This window comes from Numida meleagris, chromosome 16 (assembly GCF_002078875.1).
Source record: "Numida meleagris isolate 19003 breed g44 Domestic line chromosome 16, NumMel1.0, whole genome shotgun sequence".
Taxonomy (NCBI): domain Eukaryota; kingdom Metazoa; phylum Chordata; class Aves; order Galliformes; family Numididae; genus Numida; species Numida meleagris.
Window position 1 is genome coordinate 6,472,634 of NC_034424.1, and position 25,258 is coordinate 6,497,891.

Consider the following 25,258-nt stretch of genomic DNA (forward strand, 5'->3'; position numbering starts at 1 on the left):
GCAGCCAAAGTGATCTGCAAGGAGCAACGAGAGTCCCTCCTCTTTATTTGTGCACTATGTCTAATACACTGTTGCCTCTACTGGAAACAAGCAATAAAAAACGCGACATAAATCCACATGGTGGGATGCTGATGTTCTGATACTCGCCCTGCCATCGCATCTGCATACAGAAATACAACAGGTTCTTGTAGGAGAGTGGATGTGTCAGATTTCTAACAATGCAATTCGCTTAAGGACTAACTGACAGCAACGTGCCTGTGTTTTAGTGGGGTATGTTATTGTCAGTGCACATTTATACCCTGGATACAAGCTGGTTTTAAACTACAGTAATAGAATCCATTTGCTCCCTGAAATTTAATATTTCCTAAAGACTTATACCTCTATCATGAAATTCATTACCTCTCCTTTAAGTAATCAAATTACTGAGTTTACAGAATTGCACTCAGAATTCAATGTACCAGCAAAAATGGAGGAAAACCGCAGGGAATTAATTACAAAACAGATTAGTGTATTAACTGAGGACGCTTGCTTCACATTATTAAAAAAAAAAAAAAAAAAAAAAGAAAATACAACCAACCAAACAAAAAACCCAACAAGTTAAAGAGAGTACTATTCTCCATCTGCTAAAAGAAAAAAAAAAAAAATGGAATTAAATCATTACCAGTCACTTGACAGAGGGTAAAATGACAGTGCAAAACTCGGCACTGCATTAGAAATGGGGCTGATAAAACTAACAGCAGGCAGAAATGTTATTAAGCAGATGTTACCTATCTAGCTACCCAAGAGCTGAGCTGCAGGCCAGCACTGGGGGTAGCAGGGGCACTGCAGAGCTGTTTGCAGGTCAGCTCTTCTCCCCGCCCTCCACGTTACAAGCTCTAATACAAAACCAACACATCCCAGCAGGAAAAAAAAGACAAAAATCCCACTTTCTCTTTCCCGAAAACGTATTCCCATGCAAAGATGGGTGGAATTTTCCCAGTACTCATGAATTTCTGGTTGCGACGCTAAACTTTCAGTCTTGATGCGCGTTGTTTTATCACAATTCCTGCTGGAAGGGATGTACAAAGATGCCAAAACATGTGATATTTGAAACATGTGCAGAATGCTTAAAGGTGTCTGTGCAAGGGAGCTGAAGGAGACCTCCAAAGCCACACACGAATCCATGCTAAGGTGGGATTCTGCCCGATCTGACATCCCCTGCGAGGTGAACTCTAGAGAATCAGGGCAAGCACTTGGAGCCCCGGGAATGGCACAGAAAAATAAGTGGGTGCACTCTGCCATTGGGTGCCAGCACATCCTGGGAGATTCTCCAGTTCCAGGAGTCAAACTGCTTCCATTCTTCATGAGGGAAGGAGAAACACCACGGCCTACAAGCAATTAAAATGCAATTGTGATGGGAACCAGGCAGCATCTCTTTATCTGATCGCTTCCCGTTAGTCTTCTGTGAAGCCTGAGGATCAAAATCCTCCGGTTTTGTGACTGTTCTCAAAAAAAACCTGAAGCCAGCACAAGAGGAAAAAAAAAATCTAACAGGTCGAAGTAACATTTAATTAACAATTTAGCTAACAATACACCAGGTTGTTGCTTCTTCTGAGGAGTACTGAGGATTACGTGGTAACCCTGATATCTTGCTAATTTTGGTGATGACTGATGAGAAGAGATCAGCAATACTCTTCATGTTGCTCGTATGCTCACGTACATCTATACAGCACTGAATAATATAGATGCTTACATACTTCCTCCTTCTAAAGCCTGATGGTGAGAAATAAAACATAAACAAGTCAGACAGCAAGCTCTGCTCTCCTCTTGATTAGCAAACATACCTATCACTTCAACACAATGGGGGAACATAGCTTGTTGGCTGTTCAATGGCATTACAAAGTACATCAGCTGCCCTTGAACAGGAACAGTCACACTTAAAACGGCTGCATTAAAACTGTAAAACATCTTCTGCAGGCCAGAGGAACAAAAAAAAGGGGGAGGGGGAAGAAAGAAATCAGTATTATTCGAATTTTGCTGTGGTACTGACAGCAGGTAATGAAGAATACTGCAGTATGATATTCCTTTTCAATCATGTGGAACTGTCTCTGGAATGCAAGGGAAATTAATAACCTGTAATTGGAGTGGCACACGGCCTGTAAGCAACTAGCCATAGGTCTCCTGGCCTTTAGCACATGACCCAGAGGGCTATATAGCAAAGTAAAGTCTACAGCTTTTCTGATGAGGTAGTCAATCCATATGTTTTAAGTAGATTATGAAGCACGAGAGCTTTGAATAATCAATTCCTTTTCAACATAAGCTTGTGTGAGTTCCCAACTCTGAAAGTTGGGGGAACGAGGCTCTAGAGAGATTTTACTTTATCATTAGAGAGGTCCAAAGATAAGTTTCTTGTAAAAATTACAGTTTGCTACAAAGAGATATCCAGACTAGGCAGTGTGGAAGCACATCTCTATTAAGGAGCAAAATTGAGGTACAGGAGTAATACCCACCCTCAGAAGTAATTCTGTGGAGCAGTTGAGCTCCAATGGCAGCCTGTGCTGAGTGCGGTGGGGCAGGAGCATGGTGAGCCTCAAAAATGGCTCACATGGCAGAACTGGACTACAATCAGGTTCATATAGAAATGTATGCACAAATGAATTACGTTCTTGCCTAACGTCAATAGCACACAGCACTTCCCTTTATCTCTCAGCCTGTTTTGGCCATGTTCATGGCCTGGACTACACAGCTGGCTGTGACCCTATGCAGTGACACAGGCAGCCCAAGGGTAAGGGCAGGCACGGCACAGGAACAGAAGCTGGAAGTGCCACTGCTTGTGATGGAACTGCTGCACGGACACCTAGAGAGCTCCTGTCTCCGTGACTGTCAATCAGCACCTTCCAGCAGACCATTAAAAAATAAATTTACTTCCCAGAGCTTCAAAGCTTTTCACAGGTAAAAGGTACTTCGCATGAAAAGCACTTTCCCATGAAACTCACAGGAGTGTGGTCTATTAGCTCTGACCCAACCCATAGATCTGCAGGACTAATAGAAAACCCCATCAGGCAATCAGTTGACAAAATCATACCATCTGCTCAAGACAAAAGTAACGGAACATTAAAGGCACAGTCTGAGAGGCAAAAACAGTGCTTGAGAGCTTACAGGGCATTATTCTCCAATAGCTTCGGTGCTGTCAGTGCTCCGAGCTATACAATTATCATATTTAAATGGATTCCTCCTCCACCTATTTCTCTTTAAAACAGACTTCTGAAGGGTATTGACTCACTTCTCCAATGCTATAAACCCCTGATTCTAAAGAGGGCATAAATGCATTTGCAGGCATAAATTCTGTCAGCTTTGCGCTGTAAAAACTGTAAGGTCCTTTTGACAGTACTGTCCATTTGCCCTTTATACTTCTCTCAGAGATTTTTTTTAGTGGAAGACTTTCTCTGCTAAGTCAGACGCCCGAGGCTCGGTCCCCGTACCTGACAGTTAACATCTTGCCCTGAGTAGAAGCTACTGCCAAAGGCTGCCTTCCCAGATTGTGGTGTCAATCCTAAAATTAGCAAAGCATGCGATTCGCTTATTTTATTGCACTACAAACTCTGCGTTATTCACGTTAGGTCATTTTATTTGGGCCTTTCAGAGAATCACCCTGTTATCTCACCCCCGTTAAGACCCTCCGGTCGCCCCAATTTAACAACGTTCGAGAACGATTCCGCAGCGACCCACCGTCGCGTAGAACGACCGAGATTTTCACATAACACCGCCAGCACTCGGGGGCTCCTTCTTCCATCTCACAGCAAACAGTTGGGTAGAACCAACGACCCCCACTGCGGGCGGAGGCCGACCCGCTCCGGGGCAGCACCACGCGGGGCGGACAGCGCTCTCCGACCGCGGGGCGCCCGGCGCCGCTCCCGGTTGTGTGGCGCCACCTTCCGGCCGCGGCGGAACCGGCACCCCGGGAGCGCAGCCCGACTGCAGCGGCCCCGCGGCTCTCGGAACTCGATAGCGGGGCTCTCGGCTTCGAATTGCCGGGCTTTGCGAATCGCGGGACTCTCGGAATTGGGGAGCCCGAACACCGCACGCGTCGCTCTTTCCCGAGCGTTGAGGCCGATGCGATGCCGGCAAAGAAGGAGCGAACGTAAGGGATGAGGCCGGCGCGGTGTTTGCAAGCGCTGTAAACGCTTGTTTAATCATCTCATCCGATGGAAAATGCACGCAGGAATGCAGCCTGCGGTCGCTCATTTCACGTGTGCACCGCTGCTGACCGCCCGGAAGAACAGGAATTATTTCGATACAATAAAACAACCGCATTTTAGATCTTTTTGTCTCTTCTAACACACCAGAGCCTCCTTTTCTTTTTTTTTCCTTCTTTTTTTTTTATTTTTTTTATTTTTTTACCCTGAGGTTTGTTGTCATTTAATAAAAATCAAGCGCATTAAAGAGAAGTGACAACAACATTTTTAAAGCAGGTGCAACCCCAAATCTTCAGTCAGGCGATATCAGATGATACGTGATAAATTCAGGCTTTCAGAAACCCATGATGAAGTCAAAGGAGCACGTTGTTCTTCCTCGGTTACCGAGGCAGAGCTCTCCCCCTGCTCACAGCCAGAGACGGGGGACGCACTCAGCCCAGCGCTGCTTCACCTGCCAGGGGCACCTCCTGTTCAGCAATGGAAATTCAGTCCAAGTTCAGCACCCACCACGCAAACGACAAATAAAGCTTCTCTCCTCTACAAATAGTCCCTGCAATGTTTTCGAGCGTCTCTGCATATCTGCCTAATGGCAGAAGCCATCAGCAAGCCCTGGCATGATCTAGTGGGCTGACAGCGAGGTCAGATCCACACACCTGGGTTCCCATCCCCAAACACAGGCTGATTGCAGCACGGCTCGAGCTGATTTAGGTCTCCTGCCTCAGTTTACCGCCTGCAAGACAGAAGCTGCTCTGAATTGCCTCAGAGGGATGTTTCCAACCTGCAAGTTTCTAAAACTAGCAAGAAATCATAAATTTGCACCACTGCTTCTTACTCCTTCAGCTTCGGCAGAGAGAATGCAGCTAAATGTCATTCAGCAAGCACAGTTCTCACCCAGGTAATGCATCGTTTCCAGGATAATCAACAAAGCTCCCTATTTCTTCCTTATTTCTAAACCAGTTCAGCTCTACTGAAGAGCACAGGGCTTGTGACAGGGCAGAATTTGGACTACAAAACCCCCTTTTTTACATTGACAATATTAAAAAAAAAAAAAAAAAAGACATTCATTCATTCTGACAGCCCTGGTGAAAAACACCTTGGCTTTCTATATCAAATATAGATTTCACCGTACGACGAGGAGGAGGAAGCTATGGGGTCTGTCATCCCCCAGCAGCGATGCTTGGTGCCAGCCCGCTCCCCTTGCTGCTCCCCCCGCCCACCGCCCGCATTCAGGGGCTCTCGGCCCCGCAAACAACCAGAGCAGCACCCAGCACCGCCCCAGCTCACCTTACAGTGAGGTAGAAAACAGCGAATGAACGTCACGTTTCCAAAATGGAAAGCGATACGTAAGAGCTATTTAATGCCTTGCTTGTCATAATAAAGTGTTTCTGCATGCATGGCTCCCAGTAAAACGCAGCCAACGCCAGAATTTGATGATACACTCCACAGACCCTAAAAAGGGGTGCTGCCAGTGTGCAGTTATCTTACAACAATCCTGTGATTTCTCCATCCCAAACTCCAAACAACAGAACAAAACAATTCAAGCTTTTTGCCCAGGAGCTGGTGCTGCAAGAAGAGCAGCCAGGAAATAAATAAATAACTTATTTCTATGTTTTCTAAGAATGACTGTCAGCAATAGAGATCAAAACAAACAAAAGATCAGTGCTCGGAATTGATACTCTGCTTTGCTGTTTAAAAGCCCCGACAAGCACGAGGCCCAGGACGGCCACAGCTCCCCTCCAACCCAGGAGGGTTTTGTGGCACTGTGGCAGTTCACAACGATCCCCGATGACTCCAAAGGGCGACTGTGGGCATCTGATCCCCTGTCACGTACAAAGTGCTTTAATCCCTCCCTCATGCAAACCCACCGACCCCAGCAGCGCTGTCTCTGCAAATGAAGACACCTATCGATACCCCGGTGACACGGACAACGGCGAACGCCGCTGCAAAACCGGGAGGATGGCAGCATTCCTATGGGCAGAACCGTGCCCACTAGCTGCCATCCCCACAACTGCTGCAGAAGGCAGCCTCGCCAGCCTCCCACATACAAACACAGCGTCCCTGCAGATGGCTTGCGATTTGCCTTGCTGTGTGTGTGCGCGTGGTTCTGTTTGTTTGGTGGTGGCGTGGTTTGTTTGGTTGTTGGTTTCTCCTTCTGCTTGTTTGCTTGTCTTAATCCTAACCGGGGCGGCATTAAAGGATACCTTCATAGCCGGCGTCTCCCCAGTGCCACCCGGAATACCTGGGAACCACAGGCAGCAGTTTGCATTGTTTGCATGTTGTGCAGAAGAAAGTCAGTGTATTCCAGATTTCCAAATAAAGGAAATAGGGGACGGCTCTAATTTATCACCCTGTCGTGATTCAACACATTCAAGAACAAAAGTAAAAACCAGAAAAGGAGAGGACAACTTACTGTCCGTGTGCCCTCACGTAAAGCTTTCTATTCTACGACCTTCCATCTGTTATTAAAATACGGACACCTAAACCAGGAAAAAAAAAATAGATATATTTTAATTTTATTTTGTTCTCTTGACCACCAATTTTCTCCTAGCAGGAAAAAAGGCTGCTACCTATTTTCCATAAAAAAAACCTTTGTAGCGGTCCCAGAGGAGAAGTCAAAAGTTTGACTTGAAAAACGGAGCTACTTCAAAAGCATTGTCAAACAGAGGTGAAGGTTTCTTAAAAATGCATAAATTAAAGTAGGGTGTATTCATAAATACCTTCGTAACTTTACACAGTGCACGTGTGGCTGAGATGTGTGCGTAAATGAATGCGCGCCGTTGTTATGAAATGAACTTAAATAAAGTAGGAAATCGATTTGTTTATTAGCTACTGTTTGGGCTCTGTGCGCGCCCGTGTGTGTGTGTGTGCTTGTGTGTGAAAAATGAAAGAAAAATGGAGAGTTTTTTTCAATAATAAAAAGGGAGTTGCACTGCAGGGCCCCTAAAGCTTGTGAAAAATTAAACTCGACGGATTCAAACTGTCCTATTTCCACTTCAAAAGAGAAGAGGCACTGAGCTCTTCCCAACTTATCTTCAAACGCCCAGCACCCTAGAAAGTTTCTTAAAAAAAAATAAAGTCTCTAGTTCCCCCAAGCACTGTACCCGTTACTGTAGCTGCTGTCTCTCCCTCTTCTAATTATACCCATGTGAGTCTATTAATCAACTTGTAAATTATTTAGAGAGCCATGCGCTGTCTTCAGCTAGTACAAACACACTGCATGCAAAGACTTGCTGAAAACCAATGGAGCTCCCAAAGGGTCTCTCTCCGATGTTCAGACAGCTTGCAGCTCGCCAGTACAGCGCTGCTAAAAACAAGAAATAACACTGAGCTTACCTCCTCAGATAGAAGGATTTACTCAGCCTTTCAACTCCGAAACTCTTTGCAAGTTTTTAAACAAAGAGGAGGCTGCTCTATTGTCAAACCCGTGCTTCTCACTTAGTGATGGGAATATTAATTTGATGACCAAAAAAAAAAAAAAAAACCAACAACCCCACAAGTGCTTTCAGGGAGACTGTGATCACCGTCACCAGGGGACCCTGACTTTCAGAGCAGGCACCGAAAAGCACCCCTTTAAATCCATTCCAATTTAAAGTAAGGGGGGAAATCAACCTTTGTACGGTAATAGTCGTCATTAGAAAACAGGAGAAATTAGGGAATTCCGGATTGTGCCCCCCACATGAAGACTGCCATTGGGGACAGCTTCGTCTATTACTACTTGAAAAAGGAAGAGGAAAAGAAACCAGCACGGATTGTGTGTGTTCGATCCTAGCAGGCTGCACACACCGTGATGTTATCTGCCTTCCGTGAGTCTCTTTACCACCTGAATGCTCATTTTGGTGGGAAAAAAAAACAACATTACCCAAACTAATAGCAGTTCTCCCAGCTGAAAAGCAGAATCTTCCTGCTTCAGGGTTGTTGTTTTTTTCTGCCCTTCGTGCTGTTTTCTTGTCGTTTCCTTTTTTCTTGGCTCCATTTATTGCAGCCTTGCAAACGCATTAACTAACAGTGATCACTCCGTGCTATTTCACCACAAAGATGTGTAAAATTGAACAGGTAGAATGGCAAGCAAATTTCTTTTCAGTGGACTGATGGCCTTCCTTTCTCTTGCCAATATTCTTCTGCTTCTGTTTTCATTACTAAAATGCAGCCCGGCCCTCGGAATTACAGCAATCTGGATCAACAAATCCTGCATAAAGGCCTTCAAAGTGTTCATCAAGACAGAGGGGTCTGCGAATGGGCTCCATACGCACGCATCATTTGTCCACATTTGCCCTGAAATACTAGAAGGGAAGGACCAACCCATGGAACAGTCTTCTCACAATGTTTCAGTAGCAGCCAAATGGAAGGAATTCATTTGTAAGAGTTGTCTTGCTGCCTGGGGAAGGGTTGCTGCCTGGGAAAGGCTGCTAAGGGCACCTCTTCCCCCACACATTAGTCTTCCCATCTCGACCAAGCAAACAGCACGTGCTAAATTCAGCTTTACTGACTGAGATTTAAGCTAACTGGAGTTAGGGACCAGGAAGCTGGTATCAGATTCCAGGCAGGTCATTTTCTGCTCAGGGTATGTTTAGCTATAATTGCACAGCGTTCAGAGAAAACCACAATGTACTAAAGGAAAAAATCAGCACATTTCAGATGAGCTGTCCAAAGAATAAATCTGCGTTTCTGACAGACAGAGGCAGTCCGGCTGCTGAACTTTTAACTGAAAACACATATTAAAATATCCAGCACAGGCAAGAATGTTCTGAGAATTAAAAAATTAGAGGGTTCAAAAACGCATATGCTACCTTCATTAAGCAAAACAAATCACCATACAAAAAATGGAGAAGTTTGATGAAACAAGAGCCCAGGTCTTTATGAGAAAACAAACACTAGAAAATACTGAAAATGGGAATGCACTGAGTTGCCTTCTGGGATGAATAACAGAATTGTTTGAGCTGTTCTTGAAATACATGTAGTATACATGAAGCAGCAGTACAGGGAAGAAACAATAACAAGGAATGTTTGTGAATCCTGAAAACAAGGAGAGATCTGAGTTAGTCATCCAGAACTAGAACAGAATAGACAGCAGACAGCCTCAGTAACTCCATAATGAGTTAGATTTGAATAAGCTTTTTTTTTTTTGAGCCTTTTTAGGACACCATGACATACCCTACTGGCGTATCTTCATTGACTAATTGTATGCAATCACTTGGTCCACAAGAAGGGAAACCACACTGAGACCCGTCCCCAAGGCAAGCATTTTAAGAATATATGAGGTGTGCCTCAGCATTTTATGGCACTGGTTTGATTTTGACTAGCAGTGATTTGAGTGCCACATTTCTCTTGGTCTGTCTTTGTTTCCAGGTTATTCAGTGATGCAATCACTCCCATGATTCCTTGCTCAAATGAAGCACTAAGCTTACTTGTGTTGTAACTAGAAATGTACTGAACGTTTTGAAGTTTTAATTGCTTTCACAGTTATAACACTGTGACAGTCCGTATTTGTCCTCATTTACTGTTATTTGCTAAACTAACTCCATAAAAATGTCATTGTCTCGAAATGGAACGTAGTCAATAATAGCACAAGAATCTTCCCCCGTTATTAACCTGGTTGTGAGCACGCAGCCCATCTTTCCTTCTCAGCATCCTCTGTTCTTTCATTTTCTCCAAGGCTCTTGTGAGGGCATTAATGAATTCTTGTTAGTGTTTACGAATGTAAATTCATTCTTTGTTATCCCTAGGAGAGGAGGATTAGCAAAGTGACAGAACTTATTATTTCTGGTATTGCTATATGATATTTATTTTTATTCATCCATTAATTTTGTAGTGTGTCCAACTAAATAAAATATATGTGCATATAGAGCAAAAGCTATGAGGTTTCTTTAGCACGATACACTGAAATATAGTTACGATTCCCATTAACATTCAAAAGCACTATAGAGTTTTATCCTTGCATATTATATTAAAAAATTTGTCTAAATCTGAAATAATTTCTAATTTGGAGGAAGAAATGGATTACAACTTCAACTGTGTGTTCCTGAAATAAAAGTAGCTCCCTTGGACGAAGGATGTGCGTATTTTTAAGACTAAACACTACAATCTGCGCAATTATTTTCCTCTACTGGGAATACTTTCGATATCTTCTTTAAGGAACTTTAATTGTTAAGATGAAGTTTATAAAATACACACAGTAAAGAAAGCTCTTATAGGACTTAGCGTTGAATAGACAGATCACCCAAGCTCCCATCTCAGACATAACTGGAATCTAGAGAGAAAGGTGTTCACAGTGGCAGTCCTCCCCTCTATAGAATCATCACAGAAATCACAGATTGGTTTGGGTTGGAAGGAACCTTAAAGCCCACCCAGATCCAACCCTCTGCCATGGGCAGGGTTGCCACCCACTAGATCAGGTTGCCCAGGGCCCCATCCAATCTGGCCTTGAACACTCCTGTAGAGTTCACTCCATAGGGATGAGAAAAAGTGAAACGATGCTATATACATAAGATTCTGAAATTAATGGATACCATCAAACAGGCACGGGTCCAGAGTCAGCTGGACTACACACATGCAGAAGTTATTTCCATACTTCAAGACCTCGGATACATTGCAAATAATAAAGGCTAAGAACACTTGCCTTTGGGTTAAACAGGCATTCTGGTAATGCTGGATCTCTAAGTCAGAAAGTTCTCTCCTAGAAAGGGCAGCCATGAGCCATTAATCCATGAGCAAGTTTAGAGTTAAAAGATATTACCTAGTGGTTTGATGGAGGGATAGAATACCCAAAGCTGCAGGCTGCCAAAGGTCTTTTTGAAATGCTTAGGAAAGTACTGAATCTCTTCATATGGTATCAAGGGAACATCAGTTAATTTTATAGGCTCATGTTTCAGATCTGTGTAAGTCAGTCACAGAATTAAACTATTGTGCAAAAGAAAAAAAAAAAAAGACTTTTAAGCTTTGCACCTCACCAAATGGCTTCGCTTACCAAAAAAAAAAAAAAGAAAGAAAGAAGAAGAATAAGCTCGTTTTTTTGCTCAAAGTTCCATCAATACTGAAACTTAACTGAGATTGCTCAATTTTCAGCAGCATCTTCTCCCCGTATTTGTCTCATTGGTAACCAGGTGGCCTGTTGCTTGAAATAGGACTAATAATTCCTTTTCCAGGCCACTGTAATTTGGAAAAATAAACATGCTCGAACCGTACTGAAATGCAATTTATATTTTAGAACTATAGATCTTTTTTTGATTTTTAATATCCACCACAGAGAACTACCTTTGTGCAAGAAAGCTAACAAACATGCAAGTTTAAACTGCTGCCCTAAGGAGCTTACAGTATTTATGATTTATCTGAAATCACTTGCAGAACCATCATCCAAAAGCAATATATACTTAAATATTCTTTGTGGTATGCCCCTCCTACCACCAAAGAGGCTGATAAGAAATGAAGCACACGGAAACTTTATTTTTGAGGTAAAAATGCTTGTGTGAATCTAGATGAATCTACAGTCGCATTTTGTAAGTCTGCCTATATAAAAGCAGGCAGTCCTTATGATAGCCTTCTTGAAATTGAAATAAAAGTGAAACAGGATACTATGCTTTAGCAAGCAGTTTAAATATTTTTAAATTGCACATCTGTATCAGAATTTTGATTTTGAGATAAAAAAACATGGAATTCAAATTTTGGAAGGCGCACAAAAAATACTGAATTCTACTGGAACAGTGCACTATTTGAAGGCGTTGAGGAAATTAAAAATCTAACTTCTGTTACACAGTGCTGTGAGTCACATGTAATGAATGGAGTTAAACAGCCTCCAGATCGATGTAATACAGATTAGACTCCGATCAAGAAAAATTCACTCACATTTACTTTTTTACATTAATTTGTAACTACATTGTAATGAGACAAGGTGCCCTACCTGGGTATCCACTGTCAATATAAGGCTTAACGAGTTCTCCAAGTTTTGTCTTGTCTGCAACAGCTTCCTTTAGCAGTTGCCCACAGCAAACTAAGAGGAAGGAAGAACAAAAAGACACAAGGTTAAATTTTAAAAAGGAAGCAACAAAGAAAAAAAAAAATAAAGCACAACACAGAAGCTGCATACTGGAATAAGGTCACTGAATAAAATAAAAGTTGTAGGTTCTTCGGGTTTGTTGTTAGGATTATTTTCTTTTTGGCCAAGCAGAGGAAAAAGCAAAAAGACTGAGCAGGGGAGAATACCGAATAAAAAAGAATACATTTGGCAAAGATCGTATTAAAAACAGAGAGAAAGATACTAATCAAATATGGTACTGAAATAGTAACTCAAGGGATTGCTAGTGTTTTTCACTTCTTATAAAGTTATAATTAGTGAATAAAGTTTCACCTGCTGAACAGCATCTGAACGGCACTGCTGGGGGTGCAGGATAATACGCAGCTCAAGGAAGCGACTCCCTGGATCGTTTAATGATCATGCAAGAATTATACTTAAAAAACTGCGCTAATGCAATATCATCATTGACTTCAAATACACAGAACACCAGGAGATGCAGATTTCAAGTTCCATTCAGGACAGCAGTGCACAAAATGCTGCTACTTTGGGATTGCACAGCACTTTTGGACCAGTTATTGAGTTGCTGTGTCTGGCTGCCCCATATAAGCTCACGTTACTTCGTTTTACAGAGAGGGAACCAAGGTGAGGAGAAGTTCTGTGACATCACAGCATGCCCTAATTACACTTCATTTTGGTAAATATTAGATAACTGGGAGCATGCATTATTGTACAACCTTTCAACCACCAATTGTAAGTCACTTCTGCCCTGGAATCAATGGCACCAACATCAACAGCACCACTGACTTGATGAAAAAATGATGGTCTTCTGATCTTGTCTTAAATAGGTAATTCTTACAACATTTGGTTTAAAGTATACTTACAATAAAATGTAATGGATGGGTGAAGCAGCGGCAATGGTATTTAGTAAAAAGAATGGCAACTTTTTTACATAGCAGTTATTTTAAAAAATGCAAATTTTGACCTAGATGAAAACACTGTACCAAACTTGCAAAAAAAAAATTTGCAAAAAAACCCCATCACCCACCTAATTCTGGTTTGTTTCTTTGTTTGTTGTTTGGCATACGCTGAAAGAAGACTGATGAAACAAAGCAGCTTCTTACTTAACAAAGTGGATATTTTACAAATTTTACAGATTTAAATTTACAAATTTTGCAAATTTTACAGACATCGGGCATTTAAAATAATTGATGGCTACTCCAGTATTAGAAAATGTTAAAGAATGTGGACGCGCTTTACACTGATCCCGTCACACAGCTGAGTATTTGTGTTATAGCACTTATTAACACTAGCATGCTAACCATGAACAAGCCAAGCCTCAAACTGAATTTTCAGACAGAAAAGAAAGAAAATGGACGTTTTCAGAGCAAATTCTATTTTAAAAGCGCCCCAAATTTGGTCAGACAGCTGCAGCTGCAATGCTATCACTCACGATCCCCCGATCCGCTGAAGAATTTGCAGCCGTACAAGAATCCAACATGTGAAAAAGCACTGATGTAAAGAATATAAAAAACGATGACTAAAAAAACATTCGAGCTGGTTTGTCACAGAGTATATGTTCTATCGGTTTACACTTCTACACTGAAATACTTTTCAGTTCCCTCAAAAATTTGACATCCATAGCAATGGGCAGAGAAATTCGAGGTGCGAGTAAGAAAGACAGACAGCAGAAGATAACTGATCAAAAAGACAGAAGGGAGGAATTGAGCAAAGTGCATATTTACTGAGAACTTACTGTTGACAATGCCGTATTTCTGAGCTATTAGTGCTGCCTGCAGGCTCTTCCCACTGCCTGGGGGGCCACAGAAGAGCATACGTGGAGTAAAAGGGGCAGCTGATCGGTGCTGGGTTTGGACGTAGGTAAGAGCTAGAACAGGACAGAAAGGCAAGAAATATCCTTTATACCTTTTTTCTTGAAAAATAATAATAATATCAACATTAACTTCTACTTTTTTTTTTTTTTCCTGGAAGGCTGTAATCATCATCGTCGTTTATTTTACCACGGAAACATCTAGAGATTCCAGCCCAAATCAGGACTCTCATAAAACTGTTGTGTCAGCGACTTACACTGAGAAGCACTTCAGAAATCTTACCATCATTAGGCTCCTGTACCTTCTTTCATCAGTAGACGTCAAATCATTTTAAAGAGCAGATTCAATTAATAATTGCTCTTTTACCATGTTGTTTTTAGCAGAAGTCATTTTTTGCTTGATAGGTACAATTTTACCATGCAAATTATAGAGGGAGATAATTACATTTAATACTTTCTGCAGTTTCTGAACAAATATTTAACTGTAAAAACTCAGGATGTTAAATTAATATGACATTTACAGAGCATCGTTTGTGATTAACACACTCCTAATTACATTATTATAGACTTGTAATGTATCATGTCACAACACAATATGGCATTGACAACACATAATAGAGCACAATTTTATTTCTTTGTCCATCATTCCTGAATAATGTGTAAAGGCAATTTGAGCCCCCCTGCCTGATTCGATTCTGTGTGCTGGACATTATTCTTCCTTCTACATTTTGTACTGCATGTTAGAAATTACAGTCATATCAATGTACAGGCTACAGGAGCTTGGAAAGACCACATTAGCTGCACTACAGAGATCTGAACCGTGCCACGTCTCAGAATAGAACCTGGTAGACACCAAGATGCTACAGCACAAGGTGGCTTGACAGTGAGGACAAATTAGGGTTGTATTTGTACACAGCCAAGGAGCCTTACTCCCCATGCCCATTTTCTGGCCAGAAATAACTGTAAGGAGAGCAGCTAAAGCTGCACTATAAGCTATGTGAGCCTTCCAGCATCACAGATTCACATAGAAAGGCTCAACTTCACGCTACTGCATCTTGACTGCCATTGAGACCCATGTTTAAAACTACATAAGCAAACCTATGCTTCTTCAATTCACCCTGCACCTGCAGTGTGTACAGTTAAGTGTTAGTCCAGGCATCTCCAATCCCAATAAAAAAGTCTATGGACTGAAGAGTCCTCGCAATAAAATAGAATCTTAGTCTACAAGTAGGGCAGTCATTAGGATTTGTATGAATCGATGCTCTAGAATAAAATAATACAAAAGGATTGCTGAAGAACATCATCAGGATACGTATCTGAACTGCTATCGTTAACATGCTGCTGCATACTAACAGTTCTTCCAAGGACCCTCTTCCAGACGTGTAGGCACCATTATGGACTATTTCTTCAATAAGGCAGCAGCTCAAGCAAGCTCCCACTCTGCTGCTTCTAGGTAGAGAATCTAGAGAATTGAGGAACTAACTCAAACTGCAACCACATAGGATTGTACACATCTCTTTTTCCAGCACTGCAAGCTGTACCTGGATACTACCACGTGCAACTGGATGCGATGTCACATATCCTAGCACACCTAAGCAGCAATTCCATTAAAATTCAGGAGTTTGCAAAATCTTGTGGTTGCATGAAACAATCCATAAAGATCCCAATACTGTCGAGATCTCTGTATTTTTTAATCTCTACCGGTACTAATACAAATACTTTAAGAAAAGCCACCGCAGAATCAAAACCAAATGGGAAAATGGCAGCAGCAAAGTCTGCTTGCTGCAGAAGCCAGTATCAGCTAACCAAGGAGTGCTCCAGTTATTCTGAACATTTTCCATAACCCTGTGTATTGAAAAGCACAAACATTACAGGCAAAGCACCCTGCTTACAAATGATGCTTAATTTGCAGTAAATAACCAAGTTAATTAGGAGTAATGATCCCCTAGACAGTCTCCACATCTAATTATTCTTAAAAAAAAAAAAATCTGGCTGCTTGATGCACTACAGAAAAAAAGATCTAGAGAGGATTTTTTCATTCCAATTTTCAATTTATCTCACTACATTATTAATTAATAATAATTAATATTCAGGCACTCACATTTTTATTTACAATTCAAGGCATGAATTCTTTATGAATTATGATATGAACTTTTAAATTTAATTAAGTAATTTAGAGGTAATTAATGCGTAAATTCAGAATATAAACTTCCTACTTGTTTATCTTAAAAGTGCAGCACTTGTCAGTAAAAAAAAAGACCTTTATGAGATGCAAAATTACTGGGATATAACAGATCATCTACAGACTGGCAGCTGCAAAGTACATTATCAGTTGGTTGTTCTGGCAATTTCCTTCTTTTCTTCTTGAAGAATCAACTCTAGAAGTCAGATTGCGTTACACTCAAGCAAAGGCAAACAAGAATTGTTGAAGAGAAAAGCTACAAGCACAAGCAGCTTTTAAATCACGAAATGTTACCAGCATTGAACTACTCCTACTTCTCCTTATCAGACCTGTGGGAGGGCACTAGCCCTTTGAGGGGTCAGCAGTCAAGCCACAGTGCAGCCTTGAAGTGACTCTCACAGAAGTAACTGACATTTGCTGTGCTGAGCAAGCTGTTCCCTGACAGGACAGCACAATCAAGACTTTCCAGTTATCTGCATTTCTGCGGTCTCGTAAAAATAATTATGAGGTACAGCCCAAACTCTGTAACAGAGAGAACATGACTCAGCTGGCAGCCACTGTGTTGACTAATCTTAATCTTAAGGAGCTACCTTTCGGAGAAGAGTTTATCAGCTACCGTCCAGATGCACAATTACCTTGTGATAAGACATCCACGCAAGGTTGGTCTGCGTTGATTGATCTCAGAATTTTTTGGTAGATCTGGAACACCCCAGGGAAGTTTCTATGGTATTCCAGCAGCTGCTTTGACATCTCCTCCTCAGACAGATCTGGTTCCACCAAACGTTGCTGTATCCGCACATCACTTGGCCAGTCAAAGGTCGTATGGTACACCTCTAGAAGTTAGAAGTGATTAGGAGCTAAGAGGATGATTTCATCGGTCCTGCTCAGCTCCAGCAGGTTTCCTGGAGAATACCAAGGTCTGCGTTTAAGCTTCATATTGTGGCACAAGCGATAATCTGTGCAACACCCTTGTTACCTGTACCAACAGCTACTCGAGAGACAAAGTGGAGCTAAGTCTACGTGACAGTCATTGAATGCAAGACACACAAAAGCGTGCCTGAAGCTCAGAAAAAAATCAGGATCCAGCAAGACGCAGGACAAAATGTAAATTCATACAGACAGATCTAACCTGCACGGATTCTGTCCTGCCACACTTTACTGTTCACAAGATCACTGCTGAGCTTTACATTTTCCCATATTTTATTGGCACAGAAAATAATGCAAGGCCAACATGTATTTTTTCCAAACTATACGTTTTAAATTTATAATTACAGATTCCTACTCGTTTTTAAAGGGATACATTTAAAGACTTATCCTAGCCTAGTTTTTAGTCAAGAACAGGAAGAAACAAACACTGCACCTTCTGTGAGGGGGTCGAGCCTCTTCCCACTGTTCCGCTCAATCAGCACAGTGTCTGCAGCATAGAGCACAACTAGACTCCCACCAGAAAAGAACAGCAGGAAGAGAAAGAAAGAAAGAAAAGGAAAGAAGTGCAGTTCTTGTTAGTTGTTTTATTTCTTGTAGCTGTTTAGTGTATTCTAGTTTCAAAGATGGATAAATGCATTTCATACATATTAATAATAACCTAAGAGCGCTGGCTGTCCCAGCCATCTATACCCATTAACAAGACTCTTCCTCACTTACCTTATATCCAGAATCTGGGATAGACAAGCACCCATGGATCACCCAATACTGATTCTCTTCAGTACCACAAGCAATTACTTTACACCCAGCTACTTTGGTAGTGAAACCAGTGCGTCCTATTTTTGGATAACCTCCCAGAAAAGTGTTCAAACTTAATTAGAAAGCATCAAAAGATGGAGAATCTGTCAGTTCCCCGGGTTGCTTTCAGCTCATCATTCTCACAGTTAAATGTTGTAATTTAATTACTGTTTTCAGTGCATTTGATTACACGTTTCAAACCAGTTCTTCTTAAGAGCTTCTTCACTGTATCAAATAACACTTTCAGACACTTTTCTCCCTATTAAGGTACTCATACACCGTAAATCTCATCTCCTCTCAATCTTCTTTTTGATTAACTAGACAGACTGAGCTTTAAGATTCTCATTCAGGTCGTGGTTGCACAGATATAATTGTGAGCAAAACTTGACTTCAAATGTTATTAGCTATATTAAAAATACATGCAAGTACTAGACATTAAACATTTTTGCCTGACTCTATTGCAGCGATTCCAAATTCTTCATTAACAGTCAAACCTCATCCAAATCAAATCCAAAGTGACAATTCGAGTTTGCTAACGTTGTGTTAAGTTCAGTATCCACTGGCAAAAAGCACACCTATCACTTTATGCTGTATTCCAAGCACTTGCAATCATTTCTTATATTCTAAGTAGGTTCTCTAACTATGAATTTGGGACAGCTGGCTGTTCTAGATAGCAAGGGCAGCTGTACAGGTTGTGTTTATGAGCTCTTTGCCAGCAAAGAAACGTTCCTCTGAAATGAAGTTATAATTCATCCCCACTCATGAAAATCAAGTTTAAAATCACACTGCTTCTGCTTCACTCGGTGGAGTGCGGTTTGCTCTAATTCAGCAGAAGAATGAATTTGTATTTAGGGGATGAGGAAATTGCTTTGATCTGAGAATCACCAAACAGATTTAGAGATTGATTTGGAGATCTAGAGATTGGAATCATAAAACATTTAGACCCATGCCTAGTACTGAAGCAAAGCTACTTACAGCTGCGCAGAGATACTTGCTGGAATTTTCTTGAATTTACAGAGCTCTAACATTTAGGGAGACAAGGGTTCGTGTGTGAAAGACAGGATTTCAAGATTTACCGGTTAACACAAGGTTTTGAGTGAAACTGAACTACACAGGCTGCCTGGTGACTCCGTTGTCTTCAATTCTGATACTGAATTTATTGAGGATGTTTGGGGAAAAGCACTGGAGGCTTTCACCTGCTGGTTGCAATCTCGCATAAACCTTGCGCTGCTTACCAACATGCCTCGGAATGATGCCAGACGATTGCAGCAACCGTGCCTGCTCCTGATTTTCAGGGAAGCCTTCCAAAATCCAGCCCTATTGAACAAAACCATGAAAGTGTTATCAGTCCTAGAAGAGAAAATCCAAAAAATAGCACTAAATATTGGTGCTACTCGCAGAAAAATTGCTTCATTCTCTATCACAGCAGCATATGTAATGTTTGTTACAGATGCCTGTGAGAGAAGAATGCAGACATGGAGCACTGGTATTTTTGTGGTGGCATGTACTATTCCCACCACCACAGTGCAATGGGCACTTTTGCACTGCAGAAAGAATGTTTTTTTTTTTCCGTGGTTGTCTTAAAAAAGGAAACATCTCTCTTGAATAAAAACAACCCCCAAACAATTTCTACAGTTTTGAAATATTCAAAAGGATACCAGCCCACACTGTGGATAAAAAAAGAGGCTAAACAAATCTAAAGACAGATTTAATGCCAAGAACACTGAGGAAAACATGTATGCTTTCATTATTTTCTTAAATTATACAGGGAAATTCACAGTAATGGAACCGGCGTTCCCAAAGCTAATGAAGCAACAGAGCAAAAGAAAGGAAAAAGAAAAAAGAGCCTTTTGCTCCCTTAAGTCCTTGTTATAGCCAGCTAAGTGCTGGATTGAGCATCTTTAAAAAAACATTTACGGATCCGCGAAATAGCAGAGAAGAGCCGCAGCCTCACTCCGCTTCTGTGTGATGCAGTGTTTGAGATGTAACCACTTCCCAGACTCAAGGCTGAATCTTTGGGACTTTCTCTCATTTTTGTCAGTGGCTTAACCACGTGCCCTTGTCGCTACATCCCATACCCCCAAAGAACTCTGTGATACCACAATAAATTGGAAAACCGTCTTTGCAGTGAAATAAATAAGACACTTTAATATTGCATTAGCTAGCAATCATCCCCATCTCCCACATAAATTTGAAGCTCTGTCAGTATGGGGTCCAAAGGTTTTAGAAGTATTTTCACATATCTCCATGACTTCTGTAAGAGGAAATTGGGACATTCCAATTATACATGAAAATAGAGTAGACTACTTCAAATTCTTTAATTAGCCTGGTTTCAGGAACATGTCATCCTGCTGATAGCTGTAGAAAATAAGAGATTTAAGAAACTGCGAGCCATTTTTGCCACTCCCAGTGTTTGCTCTATCGAATTGGAATGAACCGCTGCCTCAGGTCACACAGGTGCTAAGAAATCAATTTATCCCTTGGGACCTGCAGGAGGCAAGGCTGCACAGCATTTTTAGCAATATGCAAGGAACTTCAGTGCTAGTTTGGAATATATTGTGTTTGTACGGTGTATATATAGGCCCAGATCCTCTCCTTGGAAGAAATGGCATCAGAGGTTGGAAGCCAATAAATCTATGCCTATTTACACAGACTACAAATCTGGCTCATTTTCTTCACTCCAAGTACAATGCTTTTGGAAACTAAACAAAAGAAAAAAAAATACAGAAATATCCAGCATGCCACAAAACCATTGCTTCTGGTGTCACTACAGCTTATTGCTCAAAATCAGATCCTGAGCAACAGGCAGTAAATACAGAAGACTATTTTTTTTAACAGTGTAAGCTTCAAGATACTTATGTACTCATTTCAAAGGTCCTTGAAGCAGGCAATAAATAATTTTATAAATGAAAGTTTTTGCAGTGCAATAAAACATAGTTCAACAAATAGCTTCCTGCAACAAACACATTTCAAGGCATTAAACAAACGCATAATAAACACACGCTGCAAAAATAGTTAGCATTTTGGATCCTATTTCCAAAGGTCTCTGAGTTCCAGGGTATCAGTCAGTCCCTAATTAGAATACATTATCCATCTACTTGACACTTCAGTGAAATGTCTATTCCACCACAGAGCTGCAGCTTTGTTCAGAACAGGTTTATTGATATTCTGCTGCATTCCCTCTCCATACCCCCAGTGGCTTGGTTCTGTTTTATCACACATCAAAAAGGCCGTATGCTCAGGGCACCCCATGCACAGCTCAGAGCTGGAGGTCTGAACAGCTGCAAGTAGTATGGTATCACAGGAGGGACAAGCTCCAAGCAGATGTCACAGATAAAAAAAAATATATTAAAAAAAAAAAAAAGAGTAAAAAGGAGTGTGGCTTGGGAACCAGCAAGAGGAAGCAACACACAGCAGAGCAAGACCTGACTTAAAATATGCCTATCATGCTTTATGCAAACATTGGTCTTTTTTGCCCTCCTGACTATCATTAAAGTGTAATTAGTAACTTCACATGCTAAATTTGCTTCTTTAAGAAGTCATCTATTTTTTGTTCTTGATAGCAGTGACCTTACATCCAAGGATGGATTGCACCTTATCACATCAAGGGTTGAACAAAGGCTAAAAATGAGTAATTCCACGGTGCCTTACTCTGTGGTCACTGGCTGCAAACCTCCATCCTTTCCCACATGAAGACTGCTGTAAATACAGCATTGTGCTGGTGCCTTAATGCCAAGTGAAGTGCTCCTTGGAGACCCACACCACACCGAAATTCAGCGACAAGGAAGTACATTCAAAGTCATCACTTTCCTCTCCACATTTAAGGCATCTGGAGAAAAGGAAAACCTCAAGGTCATTCTGAAATGTAGATCTCATTCCTTCACCGGCACACTGCTCTCAGCTGTAAGACCAAGCCTACATACTTTCACACTTTCCACCCCAATAATAATGACTTAGGTATTCAGTTCTCTCTTGTTATTTGACCAGCACAGCCTTAAAATATTTCAGAAAATACAAAGCCGAGACTGGCTTGGAATAATGAAAACGGCAAAGGGATAGCACATAGATGTAACACTGAATTACATGGCACCTCTGAAGGAAATCTCAGCCACAAGCATGCGACCAAAGGGCATGACCAGCTCTGCCTTTAGGTCATTGCAACAGATTCTCCACATCATCATTCAGTGGTTTAGAAAAAGTAGTCCATCTTCCTCAGCCGTCTGAAGAAAAGGGACAGACATTAAACAACAAAATGGTATCAGTAATAGCTCTGCCAGGATGCATCCCAAGCTGCCGACCTGGCTCCTGCAGCCTGTCAGTGTTAGGAGTACGGATGATGGAAGAAGCTCCAACTTTACCGAATTTTCCATTAGGAATAAACCTCTTATTCCCACATGCAAAGTATTTTTGTAGCTTTAGTTAGCTCTGAAACTATAAAAAAAGCCACATTGCTCCTGAAAAAAAACAGACCTTCACTATCTTTGTATGGAGTTTCACAGAGACAACACAATGATCGTTATCTGTCATGGCAAGATCAAAAGGACCAGTAGCCATTGCTGTCTTTCCCTTCCCTTTCAGTGGTCGTTACCACCCTTCTGAATTGTTTAATACCAATCAGAAGTAATTCTGCCACTATTCACACGCAACACTGGCCTAAGCTTAGCTTCCAAATGGCTTAAGGCAGCATTAAGGCTGCTCAGCTCACTCTCACCGATTCATCATGCAGCAATCTCTTCACCAGCCTTCCCCAGTTCTGTGAGTTCCCTCCTCGGGCCCAGCACTGGGAGTTAGACAACAGCCGGAGGTGCTATAACCAACACGTGCTAACCCTGAAAGATGAAAAGTCTTCCTATCAACTTCCCAAGTCCCAGGTCCTAACATAATGCTTGCAATAAGTTTTCTGTGTGTGCTGGAAGACCTACCCATCTGATCCCTCGCAGTCCTAACGACATTTGTATTAGAAGAACACACAACACCGTCTCCAGCAGAGCCGTTGATCAATAAAAATGTTCTCCTTAGAGAATGCCTGTGACATCTATAAACCTGTGAGTGTCAAAACAACGGCACAAAAAATCCTGTATTCCTACTGTCTGTGGGATGAAAGCTGTGCAATTAATGCCAGCCCAATGACACCGCAAGGAGAAATAAAACAAACAGCTGGTGGTACTGTGTCCAACATCCAGCTCCTCATCCATTAACATTTTCAGTAAAAAAAAAAAAAAAGAGCTGACTCATGCTTCGAGAGAGATGGCATAAATCTGCTCTATGAAGAACTAAGTCCACTGCATTACTTCCAATCACGCAGGGAGAACACGGCAATTAAAATCCCTCGATCCCCTCTCACATGGAGAAGACATGCACAATGTTGGGAAGTTTTAGCGATCATGGATTGCTGTCTATTAAATAAGATGTTTTTAATAGTTCCCTCTACTTTGAGAAGTCAGTTACGCTTATTTCCTAAAAACAGCTGAAATCTTACCTAGGCTTATAATACGAATTTCATTCTTTCTGAATGCCAGGGAAGCTTTAGAAAGAAAGGTTTTTGCTTTTGTTGGTCCTGTGACACATCCAGTGCTGCTGGTTCGGTGGAGCTCTGATAACAATAGGAACAAAACATGGGCAGGACTCCGTGCAGCTGCTGGCACCTTAACCATCTTGTCACCTCACTCAGAGTTTACAGGACCTGATGCTTAAAATAAGAGCCACTTAGAGCAGCTTAGAGTATCTAAATCCCAACATCTTTGTAATTCTCCATGTAACCAAATATTGGTGTATTTTAAAAGTGCAGGGTTCAACTCATCGCTCCAGATTTGCAGAGATTGAGCCCCAATACCATCAGCGGGATCCATACCTGGTAGAAAACTAGAATCTAGAAGATGAGCCAGGATTTTTCTTCATACATTTCCAGTCATAAAACAGTTGTATGTGTTTCTTTGGGGGAGGAGGAGTCTCATACTGTCACCTGTAAATATTTATGCAAACCAATGATGCCCCCCAGGTTTTTGGTTCAGTAAGTCTCTCGGTAAACGTGGATTTTGCAAAAAAAATGCAATGGAATGTTCAAAAATCATCCACCCTAACTTATTTTTACTGCTTCAGAGCTTTCTCTACGGATGTAAAAAGGACTTCTATACCAAGGTTCTTGCCTCTGCACGTAAGAGCACTGCCATGCAAATAAGGGCACTGCGTGAGCTTCTTTCAAATCTAGCCAGTTTTATTTTAGCTTGATGGCTTTTCTCAGTAACATTAAAGACCAGCAGGGAGAATTTTAAATTCAGTTCCCATACAAACAGTGGATTATCTAACGGGATAGGTCACAGTTCAGCTACTGCTAGTCCTAAGGCATTGCTGAAGGAGAGCAGAATGCCACCTATTTTGCCACAGCTACATTTTTGCAACAGACACATGACACAGCCAGATGTCCCCTAGCAAACCTGCCAGGCAAGAACAATTTAAGAGATTACATCTCCAGCTATTCATTACCGTCCTGATCAAGTTATCCTTTCCACAGTTCATAGACTGTAATTGACCATCTGATCTAGCTTACACAAGGCAGGTCCACTGACAGACAGCTCCACCAGCGGCCTAAGCTGGAATAACTGACTTTGCATTGCAGCACAAGAAGACCTTAATGGCAACCATTAACATTACCCAAGAGGTAAAAGCAGAAACTTCTAGTCAGGGGCAGAAAACAATGTTCTGAGTTCTTGCTCACTGGGTTTCTTTTTCTTGCTAGTTTTACAAAGACCAAAACATGGGACATAAGGTTTCAGCATGCTCAGTTTCTTTCAGGCCGGACGCTGAGACAACTTCAAGCAGCAATTTTCACACTTTGATGAAACATTAATTACTGGCCCTGCTTTATTGAAGCAACAAGGTAGAGGGTGATGTCAAGGAGTAACACATTTTAGCACAGCTGTGAGCTTGCCACATTCCCCCCAAGGTCAGGAAGTAACAGCTGTCCTCGGACCAACAGCCAAAGAGACAGAGCAACCCTTCAAAGCAATGCCGGTCGCTCCTTCATGAGTGCAACACCTGCTTTGGACAATGGGCTTTTTCCTCCCAAGAGTACAACAAATAACATACGTTATTATTTCAGCACTGTTTAGAAAGAGGTTTTTCTCCTTACAAATCTGTCTCTTACAAATAATCCTGTATAATGGTCTGACTACGGAGTCAGTAAACCATAACAACACCTGAGATTTTAAAGGAAACGCATAAAAGAGATTTTGCTTTCATTCAGTCCAGACATTAATTTCAACCAATATTAATCTACTGAAGGTCTCTTTTGATCCTAAGTTAAAAGTCTCTACTTACATCAAGACTAAGCATACTGGGGATTG

The 25,258-nt window shown here is 41.5% G+C and overlaps 1 protein-coding gene across 5 annotated transcripts in view; it reads right to left on the minus strand.

Moving 5' to 3' along the window:
• AK8 (adenylate kinase 8) overlaps positions 1-25,258 on the minus strand; it is a 63,874-nt gene that overhangs the window by 26,548 nt on the left and 12,068 nt on the right. For 4 of the 5 annotated variants that reach the window (XM_021413596.1, XM_021413594.1, XM_021413593.1 and 1 more), the window contains 5 exons: positions 19,151-19,232; positions 17,554-17,625; positions 16,829-17,026; positions 13,937-14,068; positions 12,070-12,159 (listed from right to left, as the gene is read on the minus strand). In XM_021413596.1, the coding sequence (XP_021269271.1) occupies positions 12,070-12,159; positions 13,937-14,068; positions 16,829-17,026; positions 17,554-17,625; positions 19,151-19,232 (574 nt within the window). Of the gene's footprint in view, positions 1-12,069; positions 12,160-13,936; positions 14,069-16,828; positions 17,027-17,553; positions 17,626-19,150; positions 19,233-21,566; positions 21,745-25,258 lie in introns of all 5 variants that reach the window. The other variant, XM_021413598.1, reaches the window with a different exon arrangement.